This window comes from Anguilla rostrata, chromosome 2, assembly GCF_018555375.3.
Source record: "Anguilla rostrata isolate EN2019 chromosome 2, ASM1855537v3, whole genome shotgun sequence".
Lineage (NCBI taxonomy): Eukaryota > Metazoa > Chordata > Actinopteri > Anguilliformes > Anguillidae > Anguilla > Anguilla rostrata.
The window spans coordinates 10,995,917-11,018,344 of NC_057934.1; the positions used below are offsets into that span (position 1 = coordinate 10,995,917).

The 22,428-nt window shown below is 41.4% G+C and overlaps 1 protein-coding gene across 3 annotated transcripts; it reads left to right on the forward strand.

Moving 5' to 3' along the window:
• Window positions 1–2,158: 2,158 nt before the first annotated feature.
• Window positions 2,159–17,676, forward strand: LOC135246116 (pantothenate kinase 1). 3 transcript variants are annotated; one of them, XR_010327507.1, is made up of 7 exons: window positions 2,159–2,842; window positions 9,595–9,947; window positions 10,887–11,140; window positions 11,702–11,878; window positions 12,045–12,168; window positions 13,334–13,671; window positions 13,853–13,876. XR_010327507.1 is itself a non-coding variant. In XM_064319649.1 (7 exons), the coding sequence occupies exons 1-7, from the start codon at window positions 2,578–2,580 to the stop codon at window positions 13,910–13,912; spliced, it is 1,359 nt and encodes a 452-aa protein (XP_064175719.1). In that variant the 5' UTR covers window positions 2,219–2,577; the 3' UTR covers window positions 13,913–17,676. The 3 variants fall into 3 exon arrangements, 2 of the variants coding, with proteins under 2 accessions (XP_064175719.1, XP_064175734.1); XM_064319649.1 differs by having other exon boundaries at window positions 2,219–2,842; window positions 13,546–13,671; window positions 13,853–17,676; XM_064319664.1 differs by lacking the exon at window positions 2,159–2,842 and adding an exon at window positions 3,497–3,894 and having other exon boundaries at window positions 13,546–13,671; window positions 13,853–17,676.
• The last annotated feature ends 4,752 nt before the right edge of the window (window positions 17,677–22,428 follow it).

A 22,428-nucleotide genomic window follows, 5' to 3' on the forward strand; every position in this document is an offset into this window, starting at 1 on the left:
CAGGGAGACGCATTATCCGAGTGTTTCAGAATATGGTAGCTGTTTGTATTCGGCACCAACGCTATAGGTATAGCATCTAAAAATACTTCTAAAAGTGAAAAGGCACAATACCATTTTTAACTTTTGCAATTAGTATCACCCTGTTTGTTGGAGAATCAACACGGTAGTTAGGTTGATGAAACAAACTAACAAAGAACGTAGAAGGCTTCACACATCTCTCCCAAAAGAGTTAATTGGGCAATTGCCCAAGCGCGTTTCGGTCCGTGGCCGCCTTGGGAGGGTTCTACATTTTCAATCTACATTTTCAACCATTAAAAGACTATGGGTGATACCTACAAGTCTGTGCGTCAGAAAAGCGCGTTTGTGATATGGCCTATCTGTCTCGCTGCGAGATTGCTGTGGTCATATGCGCTAGAGTTCTGTTACAAAATGTTGTACGTAGATACATACGCGCTTCGTTTGGCAGCGATTTTCTAAGATAATTGAGTCATAGGGGGCGCCCAAACTGAGTCTTCACCTTTCACCCTTTCCCCTTCCCCCATTCCCATCCTAATACCCAAGCACCACTATGTAATTGGTCACAGTATAAGTGCTATATAGTTTAATTGTATATTCCGTTCAGTCCCGTTTACATCTAAAATGTTCATGTAACATTTTGGTGCTTTTTAACATACCTTTTATTTGTTACATTGCTCCCTTAAAAACCATCTGGACAGCTTCAGTTGTAGGCCCTCATTATGGAATTTCAACATGAAGATATGCACAAGGTTATCAGGAAAATGCTGACTGTTTCATACTTTATATGGAGTATTACAAGTAGCCTGCTTGAGGGGTTGATAAGCTCCTGATACCATTTGTTGCCTTCTACGTCGTCGACACCACTCCCACTAAAAAAGGTCTCTGATCGCCTAGAGAGAAGTTATCTTTGGACCATCCTGGAAGGTTTGGGTTTTGAGCGTTTTTTGATTGATATGGTTTGTGCACTGCTGCCCAATTGCTTATGCTAAGGCTAATTTTTTATGGACCTCATAGTTCTCTTTGAAAGATGGTACGCAAAATTGCAAAAAGAAAACTTTCTCCAATACATCTCCAATCATTGGAATCTCTTACACATGTTGTTAGACAATGCTCTGATATTAAGCATATTCAGATTAAAGTCTCTATAATTGGTCACTATAATTGACTATTCTTCATCTGCTGAAATCAATTTCTCATATATAAGCTTTATTTGCTTAATTTAGCTTTTCCTGCCTTCAGTCTGCATATGTCAATATTAAACTTTACTTGAATCTTAGTTCCAATGCTAATAGTTTTAATCCACAACTGATAATAATATGGATTTGGCTACATGGTTATTGAACCCTACTTTACATGAGTATTTACATGGATCTTCTGTAATTAAAATGAAAGTAGCCTCCCATTCATTAATTTTATATAATCTATAAATGCATTGTTTCAAACCACATTATTTCGTGAAGTATATTAATTATTATTAAAATCTATATGAACAACAAAAGGAAAACATATTTTGTTGCATCTGATGGAGAAGGGTGTTCAGGAAATGATCCACTAGGAGGATGCATGTAAACTTTTGTACCTCTTCAAGGTCTCTAGAGAGGCCTGGCACCATCATGTAGTTCAGTATAGATAAGAGAGAGCAATGGAAAGGCAGGGTACAGAGTTAGTAAGGGAACCCCAGAAGCCTAAAATTCCGACTTGCGCTTTATACCCATGGAGAGAGTGCTTTCTGTTCATCTCCACACACACACACACACACACATATATATATATAGTATCTGAAGGTCTGGATTTCTGACATGCTCTGTCAGATAGTTAAGTTGGAGCTGATTTAAGACTATTTCAGTATTTATTTGTTGATAATCGTCAGACATTTTTACAGCTCCGGAGTCCTGTTTTTCAATCTGAAGATATTAAGGCTAATGAAACAATTCCTCAAAATATCACGAATATGGCCTTATTCCAAGAGCAGTTGTATTGCTGTGCGTGTTAATGCTGCTCTTTACATTTGACAGCCCATAAGCCATTGCGTGTTTGTCATTATGCTTACGTTGATTTTGAAACCAGTATTTAATATATTGCGTGGTAGCCTACGCTAATACATTCGGTACATGTCGATGTACAATTTTTTTATGAGTAAGATGGTTTTTTAATTGTAAGGTATTCGTTCAGTTAATTCTAACATCAGTGTACTGTTCTGTTCTCACAAAAATAAGGGTTTATCAAAAAGCAATATTCGTTTCTTCAGTTCTCCCTCATGAGTGAATGGGGGTGGGGTGACATGTTGCAAGTGACGTAGAACCGGCTGTTTAACTCGGAAGCTACTGCAGGAGAGAAGCATGAAGGAGAAAAAAATGACCGACAGTGACCTCCACCTAGAGTTGTAGCTGTTGTGTTTCCGGCGATTTGTGAAATGCAACTCATCTTGTAGTACACATACATGATATTACGATAGGTATTTGAAAAAAAATATATAGATTACCGAGTGGAAATCCGGTGTGAGCTTCCTCTCTTTTCTTATTAGCCTTACTGTTAGCTCTGTGTTGTCTGTTTAAAATCATGGATAAGGCGAAATCAATTGCGGAACAGAACGGATTAGGTATTTGTCACGCGAATGGACTGCAAAATGGCTTTCATTCTCAGCCACTAACCAACGGAACGTGTGCTCATGGTCCAAATGGAAGCGGTGGTACTAGTAGTAGCGGTGGCCATAGTGGAATCGAAAATTTCCACCATCTTCATCAGGACCTACAGAATAATGGATCCCCTGCTAAAAGGTGCAGACTTCGTAGAAGAATGGACTCGGGAAAGAAAAACAGACCGCGTAAGTAGAGTATCTGTCTAGCGATATTTCTAATTGCTAGCCTAATTATTTTCGTCATGCAATAAAAGTGATTCATGCGTTTTGCATTGCTCTGCCTCGCAATGATACGCTTACTAGCAGCTTAGTTCCAGTGTCGCTGTAATTTTTTCAGATATCTGTATCGTAGCCTATAAGCCTAATTTATAATCACTTGGCTAAAACACACTGTACGCGGTTTACGTGTATACCATTGCATGTAATGCTAATGTATATGTGCAGAATCTATTCTGTTTAACAGAACTGATTATACAATGAAATGAATGTTTTTTGCAACACGGAGCTTGGGCGCATGACGCCTGTCAGTCTATGTTGACTGTAAGCTTACAGCTGAATTATGTTTCTTTGCAATTATGAACAAATGAATTGATACAAATAGCCTGCATTAAATATTTTGTACAGTTTTAAATTGTGCTGAATCGGGTTTCCATTTAGCTGGCGAGCATACAGCCATTCAGTGGGTGTTTTTTCAATAACCTTGGCAGGTCCGTTTTTATTTCGTTAAATTGTAGGACGTGACATGAAGACAGTATAGCCCCAAATCATATTAGGTTAGGAGGGTACATTGTTGTCTTTATTTTCAAACATCTTTGCTTGAAGAGAAATGAAAACGATACCACCTCTTCTTTTGTTATTATGAAACCTTTGAGATAGTTGTGTGTTCCATTTGATTGGTCGTTCCAGAGTCAGGAGGTGTGCTGAAATCGCTCCTGATACGAAGGCATGGTCTTCTCAGCCAATGAGCGTTCGATTTCTGTCTGTGAGGCTGGGTTAACGAAGCAGACGAAGCCACCCCATTAAAACAGCAGAAAATTCTTTCTGTTTTCTAGCCATTATAACTTGAAACTTTGTTACAGCTACGATGCTGTATATTACCACCGTGACAGCAACGTAGGCAGTAAACCAAGGAATAAAACGCACATTTAAGATTAACTACACTGTCGGGAATTCAGATTTGTACAGCCGTTACGTACATCTGAGCATCACTATGAAGCTTAAGGGTATTAAGAAGCCAGGTAAGGGATGTTATGTACCGTTTTGAATGTAGCCGTGTGTTTAGCGATTTGATTTCACTGAAATCTGATTGTTTTAGACTAAAGGGGATGGCACTGTCTTCATCCGAGTATCGAAGGAAAAAAAGGCAAAATTGTTTTTAAATACTGTCAGGTGATTTTTTGGTAACCCTGTTCAGAAATGACATGGTACATTCACAGTTCTTACTGTGTTTGGTTATTTGGCCGAAGTGCAATTTAAGCGTGTAATAAGTAGCGCTCTGAAGAGTTGGTGACACCTGCTTGCCAGCATTCCTGTTCTCAGTATAATTTTCTAAGAATCCAGATTGTCTACTTCTGTGTGTTACCTGCTGGAACATAATCTGATTTTGCACTAGAAGCCCTGTGGCAAGTGACTAATTTCACATTCAAGAATATAGAACATAAATGTATCTGGCCAGTGTATACACCTTTAAATTAAAACAATTTCCATTTGAAGGTTCCACCCACTGCTGAACAGCCCTTCTACAGTAAACTCTAATAACCTTGACCTTAGTCATGTAGGAAATCTTCATTATTTATTTTCATATAGAAGAGAAGTGGCAGACATCTCTGCTCATGAGTTTTTTGATGTTAACTGTTGTACACACACGTGTGTGTGAGTAAAATGCTGTTTTTAACCATTTAAATGTTTAAGTGATAACAGTTGCTAGTTAAAATCCATATGAACTACAGGTACCTAATGGTGCTGTGATTTAGAATGAACACTAGCCGTGTAACTACAGCTGATCAGAAAATGCTGTTGCATCATGTAGTCTAACAAAATCAAAAAAATGCAATGCTAGTCTAGCTAAAATACAAACTAACCCCCCCTCCCCCCAGTACAAATCAAAGCACGCTAGGGGTATTCTTTATTTGCATATATATGTAGTTTTGTTTTTTTTTCTCCAGAGAAGTAATTATACCTTGCCTGGGTCCAGACCTTTGAATCCTGCCCACTGTAGATTGGAAGATGGAAATGGAGTGTAATGAGTTGACAATTCTGTCTGACATTAGGCTAAATTATGCCCGTAGTGTGATTGAGAATATGAGTCAGAAATGCACATAGCACCCTGGCTTCCACTACCATTGCCTGGTCAACTGACATCGCTTGAAACAGACATTCCAACTTTAGAAAAACTTTACAAGGTGATTGGATCTGCAGGCTGCGAGACAGCCGTGCACACTTCCATCTCCAGTGCATTGTGCCCTAGTCTGGCTAACAACATACCACCGTGCAGCATTGCATGAAAAAATAGCATTTGAAATGGTAAGTCCAACAGCAGTGCATTATCATGGAAAGAAAGTTAAAAAAATTTAAATTCCAGTCACTATTGTGACACGGTGACTGAGGTACATTGAAAATGCCAGCCTCCTGACTAAGGGCTCTCGGGTGTCCACAGCTTTAAATTGGAATGCTGATGCTTGAGGATTATACTTAAAATTGATAGTAATAAATAAACAAAATAATAGCAGTGCATGAATATTTCGGGCTATATTGGTTTTGGCCGATAATAGGCAAAAGCAAACTTATCGCTGTCCACCAACTAGCAAAGATTACACCCGGTATCATTGACTGATATGATGATGCAACATACACGTGTCAGAGAGCTGATGCGTTTGATGATTTCATGTTCAAAAAGTAGTCTGATCAATTTCATGAAGTCATCTATGCTCATCTACTTGTGCCATGAATGTAGAAAATTGTTTGCAGTTTGCATTTTTGCGATGCAGGGCAACATTGGCATCAGCATTGGCCAGTGTCTCCAGGCAAATATTGGCTATAATTGATATTGGCCCCAGAATTTTCATACCGTGCATGATGGATAAAAGGTGTAATTAATGTTTAACCGTTTAGGGAATGTTTACTTGTCTGTTTAATCATTTAAATGGTAAAAGATCACAGTGTCCACAGTGTGCGTGCGTGCGTGCATGCATGCATGCATGCGTGTGCGTGCGTTCGCTTATTCATTCGTTTGTGAACACGCGTACCTACATAGGTGTCTTTTGTTCCGGTTTTTAAGGAAAAAAGTTTCAAGTTGAAAAAGAAAGGTAGCATTTAAATGTGAAATGAAACTATTCACTACACTGCAACCTTCATCCCAGCTTCTTAAGCAAGCACTATGCGTGATTTCATTTATTATTTTTAAACAGTTATTCTCCATGCAGTGCGCATGCTGAGTGCAGAATTCTGGCCACACTTTGCTAGGCTCATGCAGTGTCACTAGCAGGTGCCTGTTCAGCCGTCAGCCCGCGTGGTGAGAGTTTAATAGTAGAGACCACAGGTGGGTGCGTGTGTGTGTGCGCAGTACTTTGGTCCCTGAACCTCTTGGCCAGGAAGTAAACAGCCCTTTCACCTACATGCAGGGCCTGTCACAAAGCCCTCGTAGGACAAAGTGGCCCTGGGTATCCCTCTCTCTGCCGTGGGTCGCTCCCTGGTGACCCAGCTGCTTGACCAATGGGGGACGAGGGCTTTTGTCAGTGCGTTGTCTTCCCAGCACAGTTTACCCTTTAGTGGCCAGGACGGGTTGCCAGGTCTGGAAGCATATTATTTCACATTTCCTTACTGTAATTCATATTCGAGCTCCGCAGCCACTAAAGATATTTGCGTCATCGACTGCTGGAGGGGAAATTACATTGAGTAATGAGGAGGGCCGCCGAAATGGACCACGCCCCAAAAACTAGTTTTCAGTTAGATATGAAAGGGAACGGTGTTGACATATGACAGTGTCTGTGTGATATTGACTCTTGGAGTATTGATTTTGTTCACTCAAGGCACCAGTGTATATCTGATGTGTCATTTAATGTTTAACTTGTATTACTGCATTTTCATGCAACTCGCCTGCTGATGCTTTATCAGGAAAAGTTTCATAATAAACTTAGGGCTCAAAGGTTAAAAAAAAGAAAAAACTATCCTTGCGTCTGATTTTATGACGTGCTGTCATGTTATAAAGATTTCTTTTACTGCATGCATGAGTTTTTAAACTGACGTAACTCCGTCTTTTTTCACAGCCATGCAGTAGTGTGGCGTGTCTATCCCAGACACCCGTTCCGTTTGTTTCCGAGCGAGACGTGTGCCGTTTTGGTTTCACGTCGGCGCACATGGTGTCGCAGCCGTAATAAAAACAATCGCGTTGTGTCGGCGTAGCTCCGCATGACTCCGTGAATCTCTCGGGTAACAGCCATGTGGTCATGGAGCGAACAGGCACGCACTGCAGGGGAAGGCTTGGACGTGTGGGTGGGGGGTATGGGGTGGGGTGTGGGCATAACTGGGTTCGTTAAGCATGGCTGTACATCCTTCTGAGAGCAGCGGACCGCTGTGTGACTCAGGCCTATTCCAGCCCGATTTCACACACCCGGTCACAGGTTGATCCGCCGTCAACTGATCCGCTGTTCGCCCGGCGCTAATGTGACATTTGTAATGCGAGCCTTAACTGTTTCGGGCAAGATGCGGCTAACTTTAGCGCCTCAAGAATGTTTCTGCCTATTTGCATGAGGGGTGGGTGTGGGTGAGTATCGCGTGAAGACCTGCCGGACAGGCAGATTATGCTTTTGTTCCAAAACCACCCACTGCCTTAGCTGGTTCCACAGGTTTGGTGGTGGTGCGACAGCGATGCATTTTTTTTTTTTTTGTTTCAGATGACCATTCACTGAACTGAACTGAACTGAAGGCTGTATAGATAACAAATGTTAAATGTTTAACTGTGTCTCACTGTAGGTAGTACTATCATATACGTTTCAGCTGCTTACAATTTGTACCAGATTTTTACCGTAGAATTCAAAGACATATTTTTCAGTGTTTTTGATAAAGCTAATCTTACAATGGGCTTCATTGTGAGGTTAAGTACAAAGACTACAGGCAGTATTTCCTGCTTTACACGGACTAACTGCCTTTATGCTCCAACTCCCAATAAAGGTTGTCATGTCTCAGTGCCTAAAGGTCACATTTAATCCTTTTAGGTGGAAGATCACAAATATGTGATTGGAATTTTCTTAACTGAAAGCTGTAATGCTCATGTAACAACCACTGCTGGTTATTGAAAGCAATAGAAAACAATAAAACCTGCTCTTCTGTGTGTTAAGCCAGGAAACATTTATTTACTGAAAAATACTTGGCTGTACTTGAATGATCAGATTTATTAAGATGCACACCTTTTCCTCTTCTCAATCAGAAGTGTTTCTTACTTAATTTACTTTTATAACATGCTGCAAGTGCAGTGAAGCGCAAATAATCTGTTAGGCTCTTTAGTCTAGTGAGGTAGGGCAATTGTGCAGACATGACAAAAGCGATACATGGAGTAAAATTTAATTCTGCTACATCTGTTGTAGCAGAATGGAGAGGTCTGGCTGGAATGTAGGTTCAAGTGGTCTTTTGAAGCGGAGCAATTCCTTTACCTGCCCAATAGGCTAGCATCAAAGTTTTGAATTGATTAAAGCATTAAGGCAATATTGGTAGCCAGTGGAGGGAGATGAGAAGAGGAGTGATATGGCTGATCCTGGGGAGATCCTGTGGATCGGACTGATCAGTTCCGGATAAGCCGCAGAGGTCTGACGGCGGAGGCAGGGAGGCCAGTGAGGAGGGAGTGGCAGTAGTCCAGACAGGAAGTGACCAGTGCCTGGACTAAGAGATGCGAGTAGGTGGTGAGAAAGGGGCCAATTGTCCAGATGACATTTTAAAAGTTGCCAAACTGGCCAAGAGAACTGCAGACTTGGCTAAACCGGTGTAAAAAATAATCCAACTCAAATTTGTATACCCCAGATTTTGTTTACTGATGTGTATTTGTGACAAACTTTGTGCTTTTTACATCAGCTCCAGTTAATGGTTTGTCCCCTTATTGTGAAAAGGACTGCGTGCTAACATTAAAAAAACTCACAGCGTGTTCCCTGCAGCCAAGTTAATGAAATGGAGGGTTAAGGTTAGGTAACTCAAATCTGGCCAATAAATGAACGTGTTGGGATTAGGAAAGCCCAAGTGATGACGTTTAAATAAAAAAAAAAAAAAAGTTTTCCATGTATAAATTAATTTACTTCGCTGTGTGATTTAAAGGAGCAGTGGCTGGGTAGCTAGGCAGTCTACTCCTTGCTGGTGTTTCCATGGGAACCACAGCCCACAGCTGTTTCTGCCCGACTGGCTGCAGTAGATGTGAGATGTGTCTCTCTCTCTGTAACTGGCTGACTCTCTGCCCTGATTGGTAGACCCAATGCAGTCCTTAGCTCTGTAAATAATATCTGTCCTGGCTATGACTGTACTGGATTCTGTCAATATGATCTGCATCTCTTATCTGAAAGAAGAAATATGAATAATCAATATTCTAGAATTTTTAATTTAGATGGAAAACACACATACAGAGCTTGATTTTTAAAAGGTAGTTTGCTTCAGTGTAATGATGTACCATGCTTAAAGCTGGCTTGAGTTCATCACATAAAGCATAGTGGTAATATTGACTTGATGTGATACATGTAAACTTTCCTGTTATTGCATCAAGCACACTGTATGGAACTGTCAGTATAAATCAGTTTATTACATTTAAAAAAAAAAATGTGAACACTTAGAGTAATAGAAAAGTAATGGTTTACAGTCCTAGCCATTATTATTAGAATTAAAAGCTGTCCTGTTGAAGCGATTTTATTGTTGTGAAATGAATAAGGATGTGATATGAGAATGTGAATTCTTTTGTTTCGCAGCCTTCCCCTGGTTTGGGATGGACATCGGCGGGACCCTGGTGAAGCTGGTGTACTTCGAGCCCAAGGACATCACGGCGGAGGAGGAGCAGGAGGAGGTGGAGAACCTGAAGAGCATCCGCAAGTACCTGACCTCCAACACAGCCTACGGGAACACGGGCGTCCGGGACGTGCACCTGGAGCTGAAGAACCTGACCATGTGCGGCCGCAAGGGCAACCTGCACTTCATCCGCTTCCCCACCCAGGCCATGTACCGCTTCATCCAGATGGGCCGCGACAAGAACTTCTCCAGCCTGCACACCACCCTCTGCGCCACCGGCGGCGGGGCCTACAAGTTCGAGGAGGACTTCAGAACGGTGCGTTTCGGGCTTTGTCCGGGCTGGATCTGAGGTCGTAAACTCAGCCGGATAGCCGGCCTCGAGTTTATAGTTAACTTTAAGAGCTGTGCGAGAGGAGAATCTGTGTACTTTGAGCTGGTCTTAATTGCAGGTGAACGTATTAGTTGCTTGTGAATTGTCATTAAATGATACCCTTGGCAGTGCTAGTGTCCGTGACAGCAGCCCAGTTTTAGGGGACTCAGGAGAGCCAAACTAATTTATTAATTTGGTTATTATTTCATAAATACTTAATCTGCTGTGAACCACTTGTTGAACCAAGTCTGTAAACGACTAAATGGTAGTTACACCAGGATTTTTTTTATGATGTACGAATGACTATACTTATGAGATATGCGAGAGAACTGATTATAGAAAGCAAAAGAGGCCTTGACAGATTGAACTTGACAAGTCAAACATTAATGACACCTCCAAGCCTTGATACTACCAATGAATTGATTATTATCATTCAATTAATTAACATTTTTAAGGCATCTATGCAGATTTATTGACCTATCAAGGCATAGACTAATCATTACAATCAAATGTAACATGGAATTTCTTTATTTCATTGAAATGGTTGATCTATGTCCTGATGTATCAAATGAATGCTCATCAAATATTAGCAATGGGGACTAGTTTGTATTTTGGACTGTCGCATGTAACCCTTATTTGTTACCTTGTCAATTACGGCAACTCAGCAGGGCCATAATTTTATCGTTAACCTTGGGCCTGCAGTAATCTGTGTGTGTATGTGTGTATGTGTTCCATCAGGCACATGTGTGCTTGTATTGGGCTGTGGCCCTGTGGCCCAGTGGCCCTGCTCTGGTGCTGCAGGAAGTTTTGGGCAGGGCAGTGGTCCGTGTCTGGTGGTCCGCTTCGCGCGCGCACTCACCCGCGACTCTCCCGATCTCCCCCCAGGTGGCCGACCTTCAGCTGCTGAAGCTGGACGAGCTGGACTGCCTCATCCAGGGCCTCTTGTATGTTGATTCTGTGGGGTTCAACGGCCGCCCGGAGTGCTACTTTTTCGAGAACCCCTCTGACCCTCAGAACTGTGAAAAGAGTCCGTGTTGTCTGGACAACCCCTTCCCCATGCTGCTGGTGAACATCGGTTCCGGGGTCAGCATTCTGGCCGTATATTCCAAGGACAACTACAAACGGGTCACGGGCACCAGGTAAATGCATGACACCGATTCTCTACTCCGAGTTGGTCTCTGGAAAGTAAAAGATAATAACCAAAAACTTTTTAAAACCCTTTTTTATTAAAATATTCTCCCTAATAGTGTTTTTTTGCTTGTTTTGTGCATCCCTGTGCTGACTTATATGGCCGTTGTCTGTTCTGTTGAAATCCTCATAAAATGCATAATTACCGTTTCCCATTTTATATTGTGTCTGTGTTTGTGTAATTGGTGATTACGAATAATATGCGTTAAATGTTCCACCAGCCCAAATTTTCCTCGTTCGTAAAGGTAGGTTCTGATGCCTAACAGGATTTGAAACCCAGTCCCTGAGGAATTGAAGGTTTTGTGCATATGGCATCACAATGGCATGGCCAAAACTGACTCGTGGTAGACACAAAGGCAGTGGTCTACTTCTGTGGACCAGGGTTTGACCTCTCACCTCCCTCAGTGCCCCTCCTACCCAGTCTGGGCGGGCACACCAGGGCTCACCGCCTCCAGAGGGCGCGGTAGAGGCGCGTACCCCAGGCCTCATGCTCCCTGTCTGTACCCCCTCAGCCTGGGCGGAGGCACGTTCCTGGGCCTCTGCTGCCTGCTGACCGGCTGCGAGACCTTCGAGGAAGCCCTGGAGATGGCGGCCAAGGGGGACAGCACCAACGTGGACAAGCTGGTGAAGGACATCTACGGCGGGGACTACGAGCGCTTCAGCCTGCAGGGCTCCGCCGTGGCGTCCAGGTGAGGCTGCCGGACCTCCTCTCAGCCTGGGGACGTCCTTCGATCGGCGAGCTTTCGGCGCAACGCGTCGCGTTTCCGCATTTCGAAAGGCTTGGGTTCAGTTTTGCCTCTGCGTGGAGGTCCTTCACAGACATCGTAGCCTGATAATGCATGCCTTATATTTCAGCTTTGGTCACATGATGAGCAAGGAGAAGAGAGACACCATCAGTAAAGAGGACCTTGCCAGAGCCACTCTGGTCACTATCACCAACAACATTGGCTCTATCGCTCGCATGTGTGCGGTGAATGAGGTAGGAGGACCGTCTGGACAGCACCTGATGCTTTTGATTACTTCTGGTTACTATCGATTTTTAAAGTTTGTCTGTATGGACAGCAGTTCATTTTGGACAGGGCAGAAGTAATACATTCAGTGTTAATCTCCTGTTTTTGTACTCTCCCTGGTACTTCTTGAGCTGTAAACACACTAAAAAGCCAGCAGATGGAAGGAGGATCAAGGGGCTTGGAGTCTGGGAAATGGTGTTCTATGTGCTTTCAGCTTCTTTACAGTGTTGCCTTGTGGCACGGAGATCAAGCAGCATTGTACAGGGCTATCAAAGCGCATAGAAGAGCAGCAACTGGAAGTCCTGTTTGGTCAGAGCTAGCAACTAAACTTCTGTCTCACTGCGCCACCTTGTGGTTAAGAAAGACACTGTGTTAAAAAAGAGGTTCCTTGTACTGTTTTTACTCCGAACCACTAGGGTGTTATTAATATGGAATTCTAAAAGGAAAGAACATCACAGGTGACAGAACGTTTTGCATTTTCATAAGCCTGCCACAAACAATTGGTCATGCTATAAACAAACTATATCTCTGACAAATTGTTTATTTGTATGTTTCATAGGGTTTAGTATAATTCCAGAAAAAGAGCACATTTATCACCAATAGGTTGAGTACATAATGGATATCAAACAATATATTTTAATCAGTTATCTCTTAATCTGAATTTGTCAATTAGCACAGTTTTTGTACCATGGAAAATTGTCTCCCTACTGTGAGCCATGTCTTTACAAATCTGTTACAGTTGTTTTTACAATATAGTCAATAGCACTGACATGAATTATGCTTCTCAGCCCTGAGTTGGGTGTGTTTATATTTTATATACTCTCGAGAGTGATTTAAGTGCTCTTCATCTTATTCGTAATAGTAATGGAAAGTGTTTAGGCCTCATATGTGCTTGGCTACCGCTAAGCTGCCGCTACAGCTCTAATGTAATGCCATTCAAAAAATCCCAACGAGAAATGTAAAAAAGATGAAAGCGGAGGTGAGAGATGGGGCTCTGTTCCTTGTCGTTGCGTGATATCCACCAGCTGAAAAGTGTGATGAAATCCAACTGCAGTACCCTTTGAATCAATGTCATTTATAGAAGTTGAGAACGCCGTCATAATCCATAAATCTCTCTCCCTGTTTTTCTGACAGCACACAGCAAATGAAGACATTTTAACCCACAGCTGGCATTTTCAGTTTCATAAATAGATGGCAACATAACCCAAGTCAGTGCAGGAACGGTCAACAAGATATGTTTGTTTTATACTTGAACTTTACTGTATTTAGATAGGAACTGACAGACAGTTGTTTTGTTAGACGTGGTTGTAATAAAGCCTGCTCAAGTCGTGGTCATTCTCTTTCAGAAAATCGAAAGGGTCGTTTTTGTTGGGAATTTCCTGCGAATCAACACAGTGTCCACAAAACTGCTGGCGTATGCCATGGACTTCTGGTCTAAAGGACAGCTTAAAGCTTTGTTCCTGGAGCATGAGGTAAGCAATGTACTGAAGCACCTCCAAAGTTCTGTCTGTTGGAACTCCCATATTCTCTGTTTACCTGATTGATGGGATAATTGAGCTGTTAGGCCACAGATATCGCTAACAGAAAAGAGGGATTCATTTGTGAGTGTATGAACTGACCCAGATGTGGTGTTCCACCGGTTGTTTTCTGCAGGGTTATTTTGGTGCGGTGGGTGCCTTCCTCGAACTGCTGAAGATGACGGACGACCTGTGAGGGGACACAGAACACCTCTCAACTGAGAAGCTGCTGTGAAGATATGAGAGAGCCACTATATGAACTGGGGAAAAGCCATTTTAGTAATTTAATGACTGTAAATATTGCAATTTTTTTTCCTCTCTTTTCCCCTCAGATAAAGATTTTTAGTAACTAATTTAAATCCTAATGCAGTCTGGAGATGAGGTGGATATACGTGAGCTGTTCACAAGCAAACTTTCCCGGTACTGTGTGTAAATATATATATGTATATATATATGTGTGTGTATATATATATATATATATGTATAAATATTTAAATATATATATATATATATATACATACATGCATGTGTGTATGTATATATATATACATATATATGTATTTTTAGAAAGTGCGCTAACGCCAAATCCTACTGACCTTTTTGTTCTAATTTCATTGCTGTTTTTTTTATTTTTTATTTGTTGTTAGTTTTAAAGTTGTGAGGACCTACTCAAGAAAATGGACCGTAGGCGTAATCAGTGATCGCCCTGTCTCTCCATACCATCTGTGTCCATTGCTTCCATCATGGTTCACAGTCCCTGCAATCTCATGTTCATAGCAGGGGGAAGTGTCCTGGTCAGTTTTTGTTCAGGTACAAGTGGGACCAATCAAGCAATGGTAATTGGTCATTACAAAACAACAACTTGTTGTCTGGACCCGTACTAGCAAAGGAGATTGACCCTGCTGGTAGTCTTTTTGAGATAGCCGGGTCTTGGATCAATTGTTAATGTCCTCTGTATCACAATGTATGCAGTATTTTGATGCTTTCATGAACTCCATCCCTCACAAACCTTTTTTGTCGGTGTGGAGAAAGCCGCATTCACCCAGAGAGGCTGTGTATTTTGGCGAAAATCTTTTGCTAGATCTGTCACAAAAAAAAAAACAGTACAACAAAAATAGAGGGTCCATTTTCTTTACTCTTCTGAGGTGTACTTTTAATCAGAATCTGGTGATTTTTGTATTATGTGTGTTAACAATGAGTACCCCTAGGAGATTTTTCTATTTGACCTTTTGGTTAATTTTCATGACATTTCATGATAGTATCTTGGTTTCAAGTGAAACTACAAAGCTGGCCTGTGAACTGCTATACATCGCACACACTCTCCTGCCTTTTTAAAAGGATTTTTTTTGAGAAGTTTGACCTTTCCTGTAAACCTTAACTGTTCACGTAGAAAAGCCTCACCCATGACTGTTGGATAAGGCCTTTCCTGCAGTCCTGCATAGTCTCCAGTGGTAGACAATGAGCAAATGACAGCGCTTCGGTAGAGTTCTATGTCTTAAACCTCTGACCTTACTAAATCCAAACCGCTTTAAAGCCTCTGGTCAAACCATAACCCACGTTTTCCCAATTTTTTTATGAATGTAAACAACGTAATGGTTTCAGTGACCATTGCAATTAATTTAAAATGTCTTGTGAAATAGAAAAAGTGCAAATGGTTGTGGTTACGTGAATCCTGTTAAATACCTTCCAAAAAAATAAAAAATATAATGCACCACATTTCTCAGATGTAAACTGGCAGCTTAGCCAGTCCTTTAAAAGAGAACTCAAAATGTAGATTTTTGAGGGGTCTTCTTCCCCCTTTATATGTAAATACACTGTAGAATTTAAACACTGCGCTGAGTAGAGCCGGCTTGAATTAAATAAAGGACATAAGTGGCTGCTAGGGCCCTGTAGCTGATTGGGGGCCCCCCATTTATTTTAACATATGTATATTATTTATAATGGTGCGTTGGGGAGGGGCCCGAATCAGAACCTGTTTTGGGCACCTCAAAGGCTAGGGCCGTGGCTGGTGCTGAGGTTTCTCTTTCCCGCCTCTCGTGTTCGAAAAACAAAGAGCGGAACATCTCGTTGCCTAAGTGGAATTACTGGAATTGTACGGCTGCCTGAAAAAAGTTCAGTGTCTTCAACGGAATGTGGGGTTTCTGTAAGACTGGTTCTTAGTAGTTAATCCTTTATTATTCCCTCCATTTTCGTTCCTTTCATCTCTCAGAATTGGTATTTGCCTCATGCTGTTGGGTGCTGCATTCTCGTTAAATCGGATGACAGCACTCTAACAATGGCTGTGTGCCGTCGCGCTCGAACCCGTGAGCTGTATGCGGTTGCCTTCACTGAAGAGCAGAGCCCAGGGATCTTGTTCAATGCTTTCTTTTTTTGTCCGAGATCGAAACTCTTTTTTGTTTTGCGGTGTTGGTGTTGTTTGACTTTGTAATGTTGTTTTTTTTTTTTTTGGTTTTTTTTTTGTGTATTGTTTTGTGTGCTTTTGCTGTGAACTGTTGTTTTGGCCTGAGACCACCGATGAACTCATTGCCATCACTGTAGATTGTTTTAAAGCTATAACTTCAATTTTGTTGCACAATTCGCCAAGGACGCCTATGCGTCTCACTTAGTGAGTTCATCGCTGTTTCTCCTACGGCTTCTCTGGCGTGCATCCAGGAAATGGTTGTTGGCGTTCCGGTGAGTGCAGGCATAGGAACGGGAATGAGCAGTCATGTAACGAGGAACACCGTTCACCATTTACCCCATCCAGCAGCTATGCATGGAGTGAATTAAACCCCGTCTTTTTATAACCCGAATCCATGGCAACCGTTTTAACTTGAATCGGCTGATGGCTCTCGGCAGTTGCAAGAGAGACGACGGTGCGAGTGAAATTGTGAATGGGCAATGAACACACGTTTTACGCCTTGCTCATTGGAACCCTGAGGCTTCCAATCTCTGCCTGTGGAGACTTTTTAAAAATGTATTTATTTTTTTATCATGGCGTCTCGCGGTAATGTGTTCTTGCCGGTTTTCTCCATTCTCTGTTGATAATCATGTTCAATGACTACTGAGGAAGTATTCCATAAAATTCTACTGTATTTTCATAACACTACCATCTGGTATTTTAGACTGATTTTATGCAGTTTACCCCTATTGGTCAGCTAAGTACATTTAAGACACTATTTTGTTTATTTTTTTATAATGTAACAATGATTGTGTCCTCAGTTTTGCAAATTGTGTTTATGAAATGAATATAATTGCACTTTGCAAAATGTCTGAAATACCAACTGAAACCATAATGTACAACATGGCTCTTTTCACAAGAATTGCCTTCTGAATTGCCATATGTATTAATTAAATCGGTGTTTGCTTCCTTGGTTAATAATAATTACTAAATCATACCTTCATTAATGAAAATAATTCAGAGTGCAGAGAGACTATTTTCCTTCATTCATATACATGTGTTCTGAAATATTCATTATTGATTAGACAGGATTTTAATCTACCATAATTTGTGTAGCAATTAATGTTAACATGCTATGCAGATGAATTTATAATGATCACTTATCAATGTTTTCTGATGCTGCAAATGTGCTGTCCTTCTGTGATAGTTCAACAAACTACTTACTGTTTTGTAAATACTCAGTAAATGTGGGAATTATGCAAACTGATTATTATTCTGAGTCATATTTTTTTAAATGAAGACATTTTAAAATGAAGACGTTTGTTTTGAAACGGAAAATAATTATGTTGTATTTAAATATACCTGGCAAAATCCCTGAATGCCAATGTTTTTTTTGTCCATCTGTATGTACACTTTATACACAACTCACTTTGAAGGAAAATGCCAGCGACCTGTCTGCTAATGATTCTGTCTATGTAACTGATGGCTTACCTTGCTAGCTTTATGGAAATGTTAGTGGTGCATGTGCTTAATTTTAAGAGAAGTTGATCAGAAAAATAAAAAAATGAATGAGGGTCATATGTGATGTGTTTGGTCTGAAGAGCAACAGGATGTAGAAAAAGCAATCGTGTTACTTTCATACATTTCATACGTGCGGTGGATAGTGCTGTATGCTTTATGTGTAGTAAGGTTGGGGCATCTCATGTTTGTCAGTTCACTGGCACGTAGTTTGTCTCAGTACAAATATGACACGTGGTATGCAAACTCATTTGCAGCTTTGCAAACATGTGCTGTGTGCAATTGTGAGGTGGAGAATAGACTCAGCCCTACTCGCCCGAGGTGAAGTTATGGCGAAATGTGAATTGCACAGTTAGACAGCGACAATTGACACTGGAATGGTCAGAATGTGAGCCATTCCAGTTCATATGTGAGCACGGCAGCAAGCAGTAGATTGATCAGCAGTAACAGTAGATTGGCCTACATGCAATCCACCAGAACAGGTGTTCATTGTGTCAGTTTTTCCTAACTGCAGTCTTTCCTGTGGGGGCGACATAGCTCTGGAGGTAAGACCGATTGTCTGGCAGTCGGAGGGTTGCCGGTTCAAACCCCACCCTGGGAGTGTCGAAGTGTCCTTGAGCAAGACACCTAACTCCTAACCCCTAACTGCTCTGGCGAATGAGAGGCATCAATTGTAAAGCGCTTTGGATAAAAGCACTATATAAATGCAGTCCATTTACCATTTCCCAGTACCATTTTTTCTGGGATGGCATCATACTACCACTGGCTGGGATTAACTCAATTTCCTGCACAGTAATTTCAGGCTCTGACGTCGTCTTGTGTCATTCCTCACATGCATTACATTACAGTTTAGAATTTAGCAGACATTCTTTTCCAGAGTAACGTACACACCCAACATTTTTTAAATACATTCCATATGTACAGCTTGATATTTCACTGATGCAATTCAGGTTAAGCACCTTACACAAGAGTACAACATCAGTGGCTCAGCAGGGAATCAAACCCACAACCTCTGAGCTACAAGCAGAGTTCCCTAATCATATTAAACTGCCAACCAGCGAGTAATGGACTCCAACTCCCTTTGCCTTCTAACTCAACAAGCCCCTTCCCCACTAATCTCCACATGGGCCCTTAAGGTATGTAGTTTGCTTTGTCAGATAATGTAAGCCATAAACTCCATATTTAAATGTGTATACCTGCCCCGTAACCAGAAATATTCATATATTTGGGCCTGCATAGAACTAGGTGGCCTGCATTTGGTAGATGGCTAACATGAACTTGTATTCTTCGATAGTGAAGCAAATTAAGCTTTTCCATGTGGACACTTGATGGAACAGTTAAATCAAACAATGGCATGATAGTTAATAGTTATTTTTTAGTACAGACAAAAGCAATTTGTATCTAGAACAAGCAGTGAAGGCAGAGTTTGTACATGTTATTCTTTAATGTTAGTTTCAATTCCCCAAGTCACTGGAGTCACTATGGAAACTTTGGGAAGAATATGTTCTGGTCACTGGTGGGTGTCAGTGGAGTTGAACTGGTGGGACAGGGAGTCCCTTCAGATTATTGGAACCAGGATGATAGGAAGGAGTAAAATCAAAGCGATTGAAGGCCATAGGGTTGCTTACAGTCCTGGATATAAGATAAGTTCTTATAGTCAGTCCAGACTACAAATGGATGTTTTGTCCCTTCTGACCAGTGTCTCCACTCCTCAAGAAATATTAGCCCAGTTGAGAGACGAGTTGAGAGTTCAACACAAACCAAGAACGGACGTCATCGAAACAATGATGCAAGTGTCACTAAAAAGCCTGAAGGCCTTAAGCTTAACATTTCAGCATCTCTTCTTATTTCAGTTTCCTAGTAAATCTTCAGTCACCTTTATTGTGTTGTAATCATTCTATTTTGCTGTGTGTTCTCTGTGGCCCAGGCAAGGGCTCTTCCTGAGAGCAGGGAGATGAAAATCCTCAACTTGCTCTGTGGGAAAATGGAGGGCTGAAGCTTAAGGGCCAGGTGCACTGGGTAAGGAAACCCTGACCCTTGCCAGGATGACCATCGTATTGTTGAGAGACTGGCAGGTGAGGTTAGAGTGAGATGGTCCTCAGAAGGTTTGGGGTTGGGCTTAACAGGAGGGGCTGTGCTGATCTGCTCTGGTGAGGTGAGGTGTTGGACTGCCATGGTCTGGGCCTGCAGAGAGTTCAGAGATCGTCTGCAGCAGATTGCAATTAGCTCTGACTCTGATGGTGCCTTAATGGGCCAGACCTGCACAGATCTGTTCATCTCTGCTGGTTCCATTAGTGACTCAGTCTTGCTGTAGGGTAACTGAGGTGTGGATCCAAATGCAGAGACAAACGCAGGAATCAGGACCAAGTGCTGATTTCAATAAACAAAATAAACATGAGGGCAAAGATAATCTCAGGAAAGTAAACATGGGTTAAGGCTAAACAAAAACAACAAAAGACTGGAACTACAACAAGCAAACAAGAACCTGGAGAAACCACTGCAGGCTAACACAAGGCCGGAGACTCCAAGACTGAGCCGCAAACAAGGCTATTGAGATTTTGCAACTCTGACCCACTAGAACAGACAGAGGTGCAACTAATAACTACCAATGATTAAACAAAATCAGACAAACAATAAATCAGTCCTTTGCCACCCTCTGGTGGCAAGCAGGAACTGTGACTGCCTTTATTTATTTGCTGGGTTTTTTTATCATTCGTAAACTTACATACCCGCCCCAAATAAATAAAATAAATAAAAAACAGAAAAATAATCCTCACGATGCATGAACAACCATGCAAACAGCTGGAGGCAGGGAGCTATCAAAGCAGCAAAGACTGGGCAATGCATTTCTATGTAGTCACAGCCTTAGTGCCCTACTTCACCCCAACTTTCAGAGTTTGGAAAACGGAATACTACATGCCACACTGTGTTCTGCTCAGATTAAAGCACGCGCTCATACATTTTAGCACAGAATGCAGAATCAACAAAACATGTTTCCAAACAGTTTGCATCTGGTTGGGTCACATTATGTGTATATATACCCAGAATGTAATTTTTATGAAACCAATGGACCCCCTGATTAGACCTCAGACCTTTATTCCATCCAGCTGAAACTGTCCTTGTGAATCAGTGAATTCCATGCATTTCGTGTAGTCAGAGTCCCTTTATTTTTCTATTTCTGTCATACTTAAAGGGTCCCAACTGATCCTGGCGTCAATGTACAGGAAATCACTGCACAAAGTGCAAAAGGAATAATATTAAAACATTTATTTGCAAAAGAGTAGCAGCCAACACATGCATTCAACTACACAGAAGAAAAATAGATTTACTGCTTAGCAATTTAATGTGAAGTGGACAAAAACAAGCTTGCAACCCAAACTGCTTCCAAGACAGCCAGGATTGCTGCATTCAATACACATACTGTATATACTACTAATGCCACATATCCTCTTGCACCATATCTTGCGCAGCCATTATCTCTTCCATGTTGTTTTATCTTCAAAATATCCATCTCTCTTGCACCATATGGTTTAGAGTCCATGGCAGATTGCCACAACACAGTGTCCAGCACACCTCTCCGAACCTTATCAAATCCCAAGACAAATTTCAAGAAATCACCTGTCAATGATTACCCCACCTTATATGGTCACTTAAAAAACTTGAATATCCCAGAATTCTGAAGAATGATCAAGTGAAATTTGGCACTCTTTCCCATCATTGAGAAACAGGACATGGTGTTGACAAAAGCCAAGTTTGATGAAAGTATGCAGGGGTTGGAGAACAGAAGGACAATGGTGGGATTTAAAGTTGGAACACTTGCTCCTGATACAAAAACACGGACATAACCTCAATAATATAAAGGTTTACAGGCCTCCAAAAGGCCTCAAACTTGTCCGGATAATGTCTGCAGGCACAGCTGTTGACTCTAGCGGTTGACTATGACTAGTCCATTGCAAGCCAAAACACAACATTAATCAAGTAACGGGGTGCCTCTCTCACTTTTGAAATGAAGCCAAACAACATCAGGTAATGATAGCCTACTGTGGAGGAATGAAAAGTGTAAAAAATGAAATTATGACCACATACAGATCACATGAAGCAGATAGCTCTCTCAGAGCACTGGGTGTAAAAAACCATCATAACCATATAGTTCACAATTAAGCATATATGTCATGGTCAGTTTGATGCCATACATCTTGCAGGTAGTCAATCCCTCAATGTGAGAACTTATGTGTTAGTAAACATGAATACCATGCACCATATAAAGAAGCACAAATATACATATAAAATAACAGACATAAATAACTAACACATTGCTAGTCATAGCTTCAAATACCATAACCTAGGTCTAGAAAGTGTTCTGATTTAGTAATTAAGCAGGTGAATAGAAGCTTCGGAGTAGAGTGGAGAGAGCCCTGGCTGCTGAATTAGTCATATGATCAGAGGCCATTTGCTAACATATCTGTTCTAAAACATTTAGAGACCAGATATTGTGCCGCCAACTGCTGATGGTTAAACAAGTGGATGCCAGGGGTTTGACTTCATATTCCTTAATTCAGAGCATTGCCATGTGCACCCACACACTGATCCAAGAGTGCCTACAGTTTGAAAATAGCTTCCCCCAGACAAGGTTTTTTATTGCCTCCAAGAGACCTATATTGTTTTCCCATAACAACTTGTGTTATGCCAGCAAAACAGCTTTCTATATCAACAAGGATCTACATTATAGACACAAATGAGACAAAATATGGTAAAATTCTGTTTGTGAAAAACCTTAACTTTTTCTCAAAAATAATACTGTTACAGTGTTACTT